This window comes from Akebia trifoliata, chromosome 15 (assembly GCF_017979445.1).
Source record: "Akebia trifoliata isolate Shusen 1 chromosome 15, ASM1797944v1, whole genome shotgun sequence".
Taxonomy (NCBI): domain Eukaryota; kingdom Viridiplantae; phylum Streptophyta; class Magnoliopsida; order Ranunculales; family Lardizabalaceae; genus Akebia; species Akebia trifoliata.
The window spans coordinates 6,930,066-6,943,744 of record NC_141389.1 but is presented as its reverse complement, the minus strand read 5'-3'; the positions used below and the strand labels follow the sequence as shown (position 1 = coordinate 6,943,744).

Here is a 13,679-nt window from a genome sequence, read left to right as displayed (position 1 = left end):
TTCTCAAGACAAGTGTGAAAGAGTTTTTGAAATAAAGTGAGGACCTTATTCGAAATTTTTATTAAAAATATAAAATGATATTTTCGGCATTCGAAAATAAGATGTATAGTGCTCTATTTTGATAAATAATCAATAGAATAATTTATTAAAACGCTAAACTGTAGCAATTAATTCTGAAAACGGTAATTTTACCGTTTCAGAATTAATATTTTTTACCAAAAATGTAAAAACAATAAAATGTAAATTTTTTTACCGAAAATACCCTTTTTTGTTTTACATATGTATTTACCATTTTAACCTTAGAAATAAATTAAAATCCAACTAAATTTTTCTTTTCTTTTTAATATTCCCAACACTAAATAGAAATATGAAAGAGGAGAGGATTTTTTCATAATTTTAGTCAAAAAATAAAAAATGGTATTTTCGATAAAAAAAATTTACATTTTACTGTTTTTACCGTTTTGGTAAAAAATATTAATTCCAAAAATGGTAAAATTACCATTTTCGGAATTAATTGCTATAATTTATCATTTTGGTAAATAGTCGAAATATGGTGCATGTTTTGGTAAATTTGCCTGATCAATATCCGGTGCATGTTTTGATAAATTTCCAAAAGTAAAAAAATATGATCGCCCAAATTTAGAACTTCTTAAGAATCATTTTGGGATCCAATCTTCATCATATAAACTTAGCAGATGAGGAAAAGTAAAAAAGGTGCTAGAATTTGAATTTCAAATATGCCACCATCTTAATATTTTAAATTTAATATAATCAAGCTCATTTTAGTTAAAATTTACAAAACCTAGAAAATCGCAGCCAACATGTCCTTGAAGACAAAGTGTTCAAAATTATAAAAATCACCTTTTAAATTAAAAGCAAGCCCTTCAAATACATATGTGCATTTGCACATGCCACCTTCTAACTTTAATAAGAAAATTGTTTTTGTAATTCTGAAGTCTATACACCATATATAACATAAGAATCTAGAATTGGATTATGAACCAGAATCAAATTCAAAAATCAATTCTAGAATCCAAAAACCAATTTACAACTTTGATTGGCCCATCCTTTAATGCATTTTCATCTACAACTTTTTCTGAGAAGTTCAATTGTTGGCCCCCAGCTGTAAAAACATATCCTTAAACTAATTGAGTTGACTCAAAAATTGATTGGCTCGAAGTTGGATTTTGAGGTGACTTAAGCCAAATTTGATAGAACCAACTCATCAAGGCAATAGAGAAAATCATTAAGTCAACTTGTCACCTTAGTTGAGTCAACTCAATAATACACCCAATCCAGTTAAATGTACACTTTTTTATGATGAAGAAAAACAATTCATTTATTTTAATATATTTTAATTTTTTTTTTTATAATCATTTTAATATATGTAATTTATATTTGTATTATAACATAAATATAATTTTATTTTGACTCATCTCATCAAGTGTGCGTAAATTCATCAAAGTGTTGCCAAACTTTAAGGAATCGGATCCTCTATAGCACGGTTCATGTGGCACCTTGTAGCACAGTTTCAATGGATGAGAGAGAACTATATTAGAAAAGAATTAATATCTTCGCCTATAGAAGAATGAGATATTATTGATTCTCTTAGATAAAAATTACAACAACCTTAACAGGGTTTTATAGAAACCAAATCATATCTAGAGATAAACTCTATCCCTAATAAATCTCAACCAAATCAATCTAACCTTATATTAATCCCAATAGATATCATACGATGTATAATAGTATACCATATTACAATGCAACAAAACTAATTACTCTAATACCCTTCCGCAATTGCATGTTCCTTTGAATAAGGAATGCATGATTGATTAATATCAAATTTCTTGATATCGTAATTATTAAATGTTTGGTGTTGCCAACAAGTATCCATCATGTTTTCGATGGTCATTGACTACTTGTGAAGCCACCACTATCACATCTTGATTATCATGGGGTCTATCAAAGTCGATGATTAGTAAATCAGATCATATAATCTCTCCCAAAAGCATTTGATTGGATAACATGACTTGATAATTATATCTCGATGGAGATTATAAATATAAAAAAATAAAGACTACTAAGAAGATGGAAATTGTAGAATATGAATTGGAGATTTTATTCATGAAAAAAAAATCTAATGAATGGAAGCTTACTGATAATGTTGTCACCATCGACAGTAGAAGGTGGATTCGCTAGATTGGTCTCTCAAAAGAGACTATGCTCTGCTACTGTAGATACGTGATTTTCACGATTACGATGGTCACATCTACTAAGGTTTGGAGTCGTCACCATTCATATTGTAAGTGGGTGTGAATGGTCACCCGATGTACATTTTTCAAAAAAAGTGATATTTTGGCATTTTAGTGACTCACGATGGATAAAGTACCAATCGACCTCGAAATCGGGGTAAGCAGCTCGGTTGGAGAAAAGGGAAGGTGTTAGGCACCATTTTCTCCCCACCATGTGGTGGTAACCTCAACTCAACTCGATCATTTCGATTGAAAATACAAAAATAAAAACAAAGTGCCACGTGTTGTTAATGTGTACCCCAATGAGGGATTTGCTTTCGGCTTGATTATAGAATCATCCCATTGAAGGAGATGATCCTTTGAATCATTTGCCTTGGGAGCTAAGTGTGATTTGAAAAATATTGGCTATGGTTATGGGCACATTCTCATGAGTTGAGAAAAACCCGAACACCAATTGCCTCAAAATAATTGAGGGATTAAAATCGATTTTATTTTCAAAATGGATTACAACCTTTATACTTTTGATCGAATCAAAGTCCGATCTATCGGAAATAAATGAGAGGGATCATTACATCTTAAGTCCCTCTAAAATAAAAATAAAGAGATGAGGGGGGATAATAGAAGAGGGAGGTAGAGAGGGTAGAGAAAGAGAGGGGGGAGGATTGCCTTGAACCAACTTTGAAGCTTCTATTTTTCTTCTTTCCTTCTTCTTCTATGTCTTCTTGAGTTGAGTCCTTAATGAGTTATGAGAATATAACTCTTTTGAGATTAGTGTGAGAGAGTAGTGAAGTGATGAGTAGAGAGTTGAGAGTAGAGAGTAAAGTGATTTTTTATGTGAGACTTGGTAAGATTTTTTAGTGAGAGTTGGTAACCATTTTTTATAAGAAAAGAGAGGTATTTATAAAAGTTGAGGGGTTATTTGAGGGATATAATGGGGTAAAGTATGGGAGAGTAGAGAATGACACATGTTTTGAAGGTGGAGGGTATGAAATTAGGAGTTAAGAGGGGTAATTATGTAATGGAGGTAAATGGATTGTGTTTTGATCCAAATGATTTGGATCTTAACAAAACCATTTGGGTGGAGTGTTTGGTGAGGTAAGATGATGGGTGTTTAAGAAGGTGGTTGATCATATCAGCACAAAACTGGCATCGATACGGAGTCGGTAAAATGTTTCGAAAATGGAATTATCTCAGCACGGAGGTGGCATCGATACGGAGTCGGCATCAACATGGAGTTGGCATCAGCACGGAGTTGGCATCAGCACGGAGTTGGCATCGACATGGAGTCGGTAAAATATTTTTGAAAAATTCGTTTCATCAGCACGGAGCTGGCATCGACACGGAGTAGAAAAAATATTTTGAAAAAGTAATTTCATCAATACGGAGCTGGCATCGACACAGAGTCGGAACAATATTTTGAAAAAGTAATCTCATCAGCACGGAGCTGGCATTGACACCGAGTCGGGAAAACATTTTGAAAAAGTAATTTTATCAACACGGAGCTGGTATCGATACAGAGTCGGGTAAATATTTTGAAAAAGTAGTTTTTGAGATAAATCGAGTTCGAACAACTCATGTTTTTGGTAGTCTCCAATTCAGTTCTCTGAAATCAACTCCGACCAGGTAGATCTCCAGGGAAGAGGTGGCTCACAATGACACTCTTAATCACCTCATTTCCTTGAATAGACGTAGTCTATCCCCCTCGTATCAACAGGGCAAGATCTTTCTTGGCACCGACTTTGATCAAGGACTGCAATTGGCGCTTTTAAAATCTTTTTTTTTTTTTAAGATTGAATCCACTTGAGTTAATTGCTCGATTGTTATCTTTGTTAGATCATGGATTTGGTTTGAAATTGAATATGGATCCGATTTGTAGTGGATCTGGGTCTTAGACCCAACTGAAACAGATCTGGGTCGTGGACCCAGTTTTAGTGGATCTGGATCATAAATCCAGTTGAAAATGGATCTAAGTCGTGGACCCAATTGTAGTGGATCTGGGTCGGGGACCCAGTTGAAATAGATCTAGGTCATGGGCCCAGTTGTAGTGGATCTGGGTCTAGGACCCAGTTTGAGATGGATCTGGGTCGTAGACCCAATTAAAATAGATCTGGGTCGTGGACCCAGTTGAAATGGATTTGTGTCGTGAATCCAGTTTAAGTGAATTTAGGTTGGAGACCTAGTTAAAATGGATCTGGGTCGGGGACCTAGTTGAGATGGGTCTGGGTCATAGACCCAGTTAAAATGGATCTGGGTTGTGAATCCAATTGAAATAGATTTGGGTCGTGGAATCAGTTGTAGTGGATCTAGGTTGTAGACCTATTTGAAATGGATATAGGTCATAGACCCAGTTAGAAATGGATCTAGGTCGTGGACCTAGTTGAAATGGATCTGAGTAGACCTAGTTGAGATGGATCTGGATCGGAGGAACCCATTTGTAGTGGATCTAGGTCGTAGAACCAATTGAAATGGATCTAAGTCATGAACCCAGTTGTAATGATCTGGGTCGTGGACCTAGTTAAAATGGATCTGGGTTGTGGACCCAATTGTAGTGATCTGGGTCATGAACCCAGTTGAAATCGATCTGGGTCATGGACCCAGTTATGATGGTTCTGGGTCATAGACCCAATTGGAATGGATCTGGGTCAAGGACCAACTTGACGCGAATCTGGGTCGGGGACCCAGTTGACACGAATCTGGGTCGAGGACCCAGTTGTGATGTATCTGGGTCTTAGACCCAATTGTAGTAGATTTGGGTCTTAGACCCAGTTGTAGTGATTTGGGTCGTGGACAACTAGGTCGTGGACCCAGTTGGAATGGATCTGGGTCGGGGACCCAGTTGACGCGAATCTGGGTCGAGGACCCAATTGTGATGTATCTTGGTCTTTGACCCAGTTGTGATGTATCTGAGTCTTGGACCTAGTTGTAGTAGATCTGGGTCTTGGAACCAGTTGTAGTGATTTGGGTCATGTACCCAGTTGAGATGGATATGGGTCGTGGACCCAGTTGAAATGGATTTGGGTCGTAGACCCAGTTGGAATGAATATGGGTCGTGGACCCATTTTTGATGTGTGGTGATGGACAGTAATGAATTTGATTGTAGGCGGGGGTTGATAGTGTACCATATTAGGTGGGGTCAACTTTGATCGATAGAATATATACGAGTTTTGTTTCGATCAAACAAAGAAAAGCGGGGATGAGTAGGCCCTGAGCTTAATAAAAAAAATAATCTATTTAAGTATTTTTAAGCCTCAAACGTCAAAAGAAAAATAAACCCAAGACCAAAAGTTGTCAAGAAAAATAAACCCATCCGTGCCTGAAATACGGACCAGTACGAATTTTGACTAAATTTTTTTTTTTTATAAGTTTGTTAGTCTAAAATGAGGCACATTACCACTGGTTTTTGGCTTGGGCAAAAAAAAAAGTAACATTTTTTCATCTTTTTATTTTTTATTTTTTATTTTTTATTTTTTTATATTTTTTTTTTTATGATATGCATGATAAATAAAAAAGCTGATTTTTCCCCTCTTACTAAGGGAATAAGCAAAGAAAAGACATGCCCCTAAGCCTATACAACTTGCCATTGTGGACTTACAACTTGGGCTTTGAGGCCTGAATACATTAAACATTTACAACGTTGCTTCGAGGTCGATATAAAATTGAAAAATCATGTCCTAGCATTGTCTAATCGAGTACATGCATGCGGCTAGTAGGTGGTTTCACAACTACCTGATTTTTAAACCTTGATGCATACCGAAGTACGCACGTGTTGGTTGGTGATCGAATTTAATGTGTTCATCCCTGACACTTGAAATAACGATCTCAAGCCGTAAAACTACTAAGCATCGAGGCTAAATATATTGAGGGTGGGGTGGCTTGTGAAGTGGGGCTATGCTCGCAAGTGCACTTGTAATTTTTCATTTCTTTTCATTGACCCCTTACAAGTGTGTAGCAAAGCAAAATAAAATAAATATTACATGTCATTGCTTGTATATAAAAAAAAACAAAAACATTAGAAAAGAACATAAACAACAAACACAAACTATGTTAGTAAATCAAATAAAAGTAAATATTTTTTTATTTTTTTGAAAGTGATCGAGTCAGCACGAGGGGAGAACCTTGGTCCCTAGTGGAGTCGCCTGCTGTAGATACGTGGTTTTCACGATTACGATGGCCACATCTACTAAGGTTTGGAGTCGTCACCATTCATATTGTAAATAGGTGTGAATGGTCACCCGATGTACATTTTTCAAAAAAAGTGACATTTTGACATTTTAGTGACTCACGATGGATAAAGTACCAATCGACTTTGAGATCGGGGTAAGCGGCTAGGTTGGAGAAAAGGGAAGGTGTTAGGCACCCTTTTCTCCCCACCATGTAGTGGTAACCTCAACTCAACTCGGTCATTTCGATTGAAAATACAAAAATAAAAATAAAGTGCCACGTGTTGTTAATGTGTACCCCAAGGAGGGATTTGCTTTTGGCTTGATTATAGAATCATCCCATTGAAGGAGATGATCCTTTGAATCATTTGCCTTGGGAGCTAAGTGTGATTTGAAAAATATTGGCTATAGTTATGGGCACATTCTCATGAATTGAGAAGAACCCGAATACCAATTGCCTCAAAATAGTAGAGGGATTAAAATCGATTTTTTTTCCAAAATGGATTACAACCCTTATACTTTCGACCGGACCGAAGTCTGATCTATCGGAGATAAAGGAGGGAGATCATTGCATCTTAAGTCATTCTAAAATAAAAATAAAGAAAGGATGGGGGATAATAGAAGAGGAAGGTAGAGAGGGTAAAGAGAGAAAGAGGGGAGGATTACCTTGAACCCACCTTGAAGCTTCTCTTTTTCTTCTTTCCTTCTTCTTCTATGTCTTCTTGAGTCGAGTCCTTAATGAATTATGAGAATATAAATCTTTTGAGATTAATGTGAAAGAGTAGTGAAGTGATGAGTAGAGAGTAGAGTGATTTTTTATGTGAGACTTGATAAGCTTTTTTTATTGAGAGTTGGTAACCATTTTTGAGAAGAGGATAGGAGTATTTATAGATGTTGAGGGATTATTTGAGGGATATAATGGGATAAAGTGTGGGAGAGTAGAGAATGGCACATGTTTTAAAGGTGAGGGGTATGAAATTAGGAGTTGGGAAAGAAGTAATTATGTAATGGAGGTAAATGGATTGTGTTTTGATCTACATGGTTTGGATTTTACCCAAACCATTTTAGTGGCGTGTTTGGTGAGGTGAGATGATGGGTGTTTAAGAAAGTGGTTGATTGATTGAGTGGTGTTTGGTTTAAGAGAATGGATGGTGTAAGAGGATGGTTGGGAGGGTGAGGGAGATGGATACATGTGGCAAGATGTGTGGAGGTTAAGGGTCTATATTTAATTGATGGGAGATAATGAATGTTTGATTTGAGAGGATGAGTGTAGGTTTAGGTTGTAGAGATGGGTTTATAAGAAATGATGGTGGTAGATTAGGGGGAAATATGGGTTGGAGGTGTTTGATTTTAGAGAATAGGGATTAGGGAATTATAAAGGTAGGTTAGGGGAGGTGTAGGTTGAAGGTGTATGATTTGAGAGAATAGGGATTAGGAAATTATGATAGTAGGTTAGGGGATATGGGATGATAGTGTTTGATTTGAGAGAATGGATGTTTATAGGGAGTAATAAGGGTAGGTTAGGGAAGGGTGTGGGTTGATGTGATTTTTTAGAGAAAAGGTGATGTGGGTAGTTAATTTTTTAAAGAAAAGTGATGGGATGGGTGGTTTGATGAGGGAGGTGAGAGGATGTGATGACATGTGTCACCTTTTGATGATAAAAGAGTGATTGGTTGATGTGGGTTGTGATTTATGGGTTAGGGTTGTAGATTAGATATGAATTGGATATGGGTTTGGGCTTAGGGGCTTTAGGCTTAGGTTTTAGGAAAGGTTTTGGGTTTTAGGAATTGGTTGGGAGTTGTCTTGGAAATGGTTATGAGGGTTTGGGTTGGTTTTAGATTTTCGGTGATGTGGGATCAAGTTTAGGTTAGGGGGGAAAGGTGAGAGATTGATTTTGGAAGATTGAAGGTTTAGGTGGGCTTAGGTCTTTTCAGATTTGGAAGTGAAGAGGTGGAAGGTATAGGAGGTGGTAGGCGTTCAAAGTCTCGTTTTTTAATTTAATTTAATTTAATTTTTATTTTTTTGAGGTTTTTTGAAATCATTGGTTTGATCAAAGTGCCACGTGTTGGCAAATCGGGCTTTTTAGGCCGGTCGGAGAATTTAATTGAAAATCGGATATTTTGGGATATAAGAGTGGAGCGGCGAAGGTTGAGAAGGTGTAGGGTAGGTTAAATCTCTTTGATGGGCCCACTAAACCATTAGAAGGTTTCAGGGGCCTCGATTTGATTAAAATGCCATATTTCGATTGATTTGGGCCTTTGAGGCCCGTTGGCAATTTTTATTGAAAAATCTGTATTTTTGGGCCCTTTTGAATAGGGCCCCGTTCAAATTGGGGTGTCTACAGCTACCATATAGAATAATGAGATATTATTGATTCTCTTAGATAAAAATTATAGCAACCCTGATAGGGTTTTATAGAAACCAAATCATATCTATAGTATCGGAGTAAGTAGTTATGTTCCATTGTAATATGGTGTACTATGGTATACTATATCATATCTATTAAGATTAAGATAATGTTAGATTGATTTCATTGAGATTTATTAGGGATGGAGTTTATCTATTGGTATGATTTGATTTCTATAAAACCCTATTAGGTTGCTGTAATTTTTATCTAAAAGAATCAATAATATCTCATTCTTCTATATGGTATCAAAGTGGGTAACCACAGGGATGTAGGAGACACGTTACATGTAAGGGGGAGTGTAAGAGACAGTCTCACATCGCCTAAGTATCATAGCATAGTCTTTTTTGAGAGACCAATCTAGATAGTCTCTTGTGATCATGACTTAGATATGATTTTAAAAAAAATTCAAAAAACAAGTTTTTTTCTCTATATCATGTCCTTAAAAATGAACGGCTACTGAACTCCCAATATTTTAAGAGTGAAATCTAATTATGTCACTAATGTGGCACTCTCTCATCCATTGAAACCTTGCAATAGGGTGCCACAGGAACTGTGTGCTACAGAGGATCATCTTCCAAACTTTAGTGAGGAGCCGATCCTCTATAGCGTTATTTTCTTGTAATGCACTTAGACGGTTAAGTGAGTTGACAAACTTAATCTATAGATTTAAAAAGTGTTATAAAATTGGAGGTTCAGTGACCGTCCATTTTCATTGTCATGGATCATGTTTTAAAAAAAAAATCTAATTTTTTCAAATTTGATCCAAACCATAAGTACAAGAGATCTGAATAGTTATTTATTTTTTAAAGTGATGTGTTGTGGGCTGTAGAAGAAGAGCTACAGGGCACTATTGGAAAATGGCTCTACAAAGGATCCGTTCCCACTTTAGTGGCATGGTGGAGGAGCAAACTTTCGGCCTCCATTGCTAAAACACTATTGTAAAAGATTAAGAAATTTGCTGAACAAATCAAATAAAACAAAAATTGTAAAGTCGCCTCACTTTGCAAACCCACCAGTGTATTTATAAAAGGTTAAGTTCAATAATCTTAATTTTTCTACAAAACCTAACTTTAAAAAACGTAAAAAAAATAAAATTAAATAAAAATAAAAATAAAATAAATTTACTTAGTGAACCCCCAAAAACAAATTTGGAGGCCTTCTCCAATTGTGGAGCTTAGGTGATGCCTTATGCTTGAATCAGCCCTGGGAACTATGAATCTGGTCGTCTTTAACAATCATATTCAGCTCATCATTACATAGTAAGAAAAAAGATATCTCCAGGAGAAAAGAAGTAACAAAGACAATCTCCTCTAAAGGAATGGCATATAAAGAGTTCAATAAGATTATTTATACTCCTAAATGATACAAACAGGACAACATAATAACTTCATAAATAAAGAAAAAAAAAATTACTTCCCTGGAGAATGGATTGAGAAGTAGGTTTGAGTAACAGTTAAGCTAATAATACAAATTCCGACGAAAAAACCAAAAGCAGTCCAGGGGCGATTGAAATGAGTGCGAAAACATTCACCGATTAATACCCTCATTCTGTTTTTGTAATATAAATGAATGCCCCTTATAACTTTTTCGTTGGTTTGTGGCTCAAAAAACATTGCCATTCCCAATTCATTGAAGAGATTGGCCACTTCTTCATTGCTACCAAGGCAATTGAGGATTATTTCCTTAGACCGCAACTCCTTCACATCATCAGCATGGTCAATCAAAGAATCCAATAAACATATGTAGCCAGTGATTTCATAGCCAATGTTGGCATCTGGGCACCTCTCACAGGCAATCAAGTTAAGAAACTTGCATTTGGTTAGATCGTCTATGATCATTTGAGGAAGTGTCAACTTTTTATAAATGACCGCGTAAGTTCTAAATTCAATGTCATTTAAATAAGTTGTACGACTTTTATCAAACTTAATTCCCACAGCTTTAAGCTCCCTTACTGGAGGGTATGAAGGTAAATTGTCAGAGCTGGGATTGGCCTGATTGGGACGAGTGTCAATGCAGCCCATGAATTGGCCATAATAAGACCTTACACGGCTATGATGAACTGGGGAAGTGGAACTCATGAGTAATTTGGTCCGAAGAAGGTCAAGGAGATGAAGGGGAGGATCTTTAAATTTGGAAACCTCCCTAGGAAAATCATTATACGGATTAATATACTTATGGACAAATTTATTGATATTTTTTACACCTTCAGTAGGATCAGAGTATCTCAACTTCATCAATGCCTCAAGAACCACATATGGGAGTTGGTTCTCAAGCAAGAACAAATCTCTCTGTATGAAAATTGCATTATAGTCACATGGCATCGACTCATTTTCTTCGCCACTTACAAAGATGTGGATGAATTGCATAACAAAGCAACCATCTAAGATCATCATCTGAGTGAATTCTTCATCTTTAATCTCAGTAATAATGGTGTCTTTGGCATAGCACTCTTTGGCCCCTACAGTCACACCTGCAACCTTTTTATAAAAGTCTTCTATTTCTTTTTCATCCTTAATATCCTTAACACAATCTTTGACAAAACTTTGAGTGTACTGAGTCTTAATTTCTTTATTGTACTTGGGTTCATTATGGTAATAAGGACCAATCGACAACATCTCAGGAATAAAGCATTTCTCGTATGATTCGATCTCTCGCAGCCTTTCTTGTACCCTTTGAATTCTTGGCTTATTTTTATGTGTTCTGTGTTCCCCTTGTGTTTGTGTTTCTTTCATTATATTAACCAACCATTCAGCATTACCTCCCGGTTGGCTAGGTACATCTATGATCTCACTGCCAACAAAACACAAAAAACGGCAGATGAGGTTGCGGTACTAAAAACTAAAAAGAGTTTTGGTCCTTCATTCTTCTTTAGAAATTTTAAAAGGAGTCATTATAATATGACTCTCCAAGTGGCATACTCAATCGACTCCCTGACGTGACAAGTCCAGGAACCATAGATCTTTATGCCTTGGGATACACGATTGCACTTCCCCATAAAAAAGTGTATGTCGAGAGAACCGTGTATCTTGATGCATACAGATCTATGGTTCTCAAACTTGTTCACGTCAGGGAGTCGACTAAGTAAAATGTCACGGTTATTTATAATGGGGCCACAAAAATGTTTATGTCCAAGCAACCGCATTTGGTAAATCATTGTAAAAGTTTCTGTTTGCCACTTTTTGCCGGGCAGATAAGCAGGGCCTAAAATTAAAATTAAAAAAAAAAAAAATATATATATATATATATCACAAGATTTAGGCAAGAAATTCATGAAGAGGGATTTAAGTAGTTTTATATTAATCTACGCACAATAATAAATTTAAAATAGAAGAAGATGTCGACAATTTATGGGGAAAAACATTAGGAGATTTTGGCTAGAGAACGATGAAGAGGGATTTAGCAATTTAGGTAATTTTATATTTACATCTCAAACATAAAATTAAAAATTTAAAAAGATATATATCAGGAGATTTAGGCTAAAAATTAATGACGAGGGATTTAGGGTAGTTTATATTTATCTCTCAACAAACAAAAATAAATTTAAAAAGAAGAAGATGGCAACGATTTTAGCGGAGAAACATCGGGAGATTTTGAGTAGAGATCGATAAAGAGGGATTTAGCCATTTAGGTCATTTTATATTAACCTCTCAAAAAGAATATAATATCTAGAGATTTAGGCTAGAAATCCATGTAGAGGGAAATAGGTATAATTTTATATTAATCTCTTAACACACATACACACAAAAACAAAAAAAAAAAAAAACAAAAAATTAATAGAATAAGATGGCGACAATTTTTTTGGAGAAACATCATGAGATTTCGACTAGAGATCGATGAAGAGGCATTTAGCCATTTAGGTCATTTTAAATTATCCTCTCAAAAAAATAATAAAAAATAAAATTATATCAAGAGATATAGGATAGAAATCCATGAATAGGGATTTAGGTAGTTTTGTATTCACCTCCCAATGAAGAAAAACAAATTAAAATAGAAGATGACCAAGACTTTTTGGGAGTAACTTCAAGAGATTTGGCTAGATATCGATGAAGAGAGATTTAGCCCTTTAGGTCATTTTATATTTACCTCTAAAAAATAGAATTAAAGATTTATATATATATAAATCAGTTGATTTAGGCTAGAAATCGATGAAGAGTGGTTTAGGTAGTTTTATATTAATCTCTCAACGCACAGAAGATGACCACGATTTTTTGGGAGAAATATCAGGATATTTTGTCTAGAGATTGATGAAGAGGAATTTAGCCATTTAGGTCATTTTATATTAACCTCTCAAAATAGAAAAGAAGAAAGAAAACATACAAGAGATTTAGACTAGAAATCTAGGAAGAGGGATTTAGGTAGTTTTATATTAATTTCTCAATGCACAAAGATAACTTTAAAATCAAATAAGATGACAACGATTTTTGGGGAGAAGGAGATTTTTGCTAGAGATCGAAGAAGAGGGAGTTAGCCATTTAGGTCATTTTATATAGATACATATATATATAGATTTAGGCTAAAAATCCATGAAGAGAGATTTATGTAATTTTATATAAATCTCTCAACGCACAAAAAATAAATTCAAAATAGAAGAAGATGGCAATGTTTTTTGGGATAAACATCAGGAGATTTTGGCTAGATATTGATGAAGAGGGATTTAGCCATTTAGATCATTTTATAGTAACCTCTCAAAAATAAGATTAAAAAAAACATATCAAGAGATTTAGATTAGAAATCCATGGAGAGGGATTTTGGTAGTTTTATATTAGTCTCTCAACACACAAAAAGAAATTAAAAATAGAATAAGATAACGACATTTTTTGGGGAGAAACATAAGGAGATTCTTACTAGAGATCAATG

At 35.2% G+C, this 13,679-nt stretch overlaps 1 protein-coding gene across 1 annotated transcript; it reads right to left on the bottom strand.

Annotated features, from left to right (window-relative positions):
- Nucleotides 1-10,231: 10,231 nt before the first annotated feature.
- LOC147384140 (UPF0481 protein At3g47200-like) lies at nucleotides 10,232-11,554 on the bottom strand. The gene has a single exon (XM_086426344.1). The coding sequence runs from the start codon at nucleotides 11,552-11,554 to the stop codon at nucleotides 10,232-10,234; it is 1,323 nt and encodes a 440-aa protein (XP_086282470.1).
- Between the last annotated feature and the right edge of the window lie 2,125 nt (nucleotides 11,555-13,679).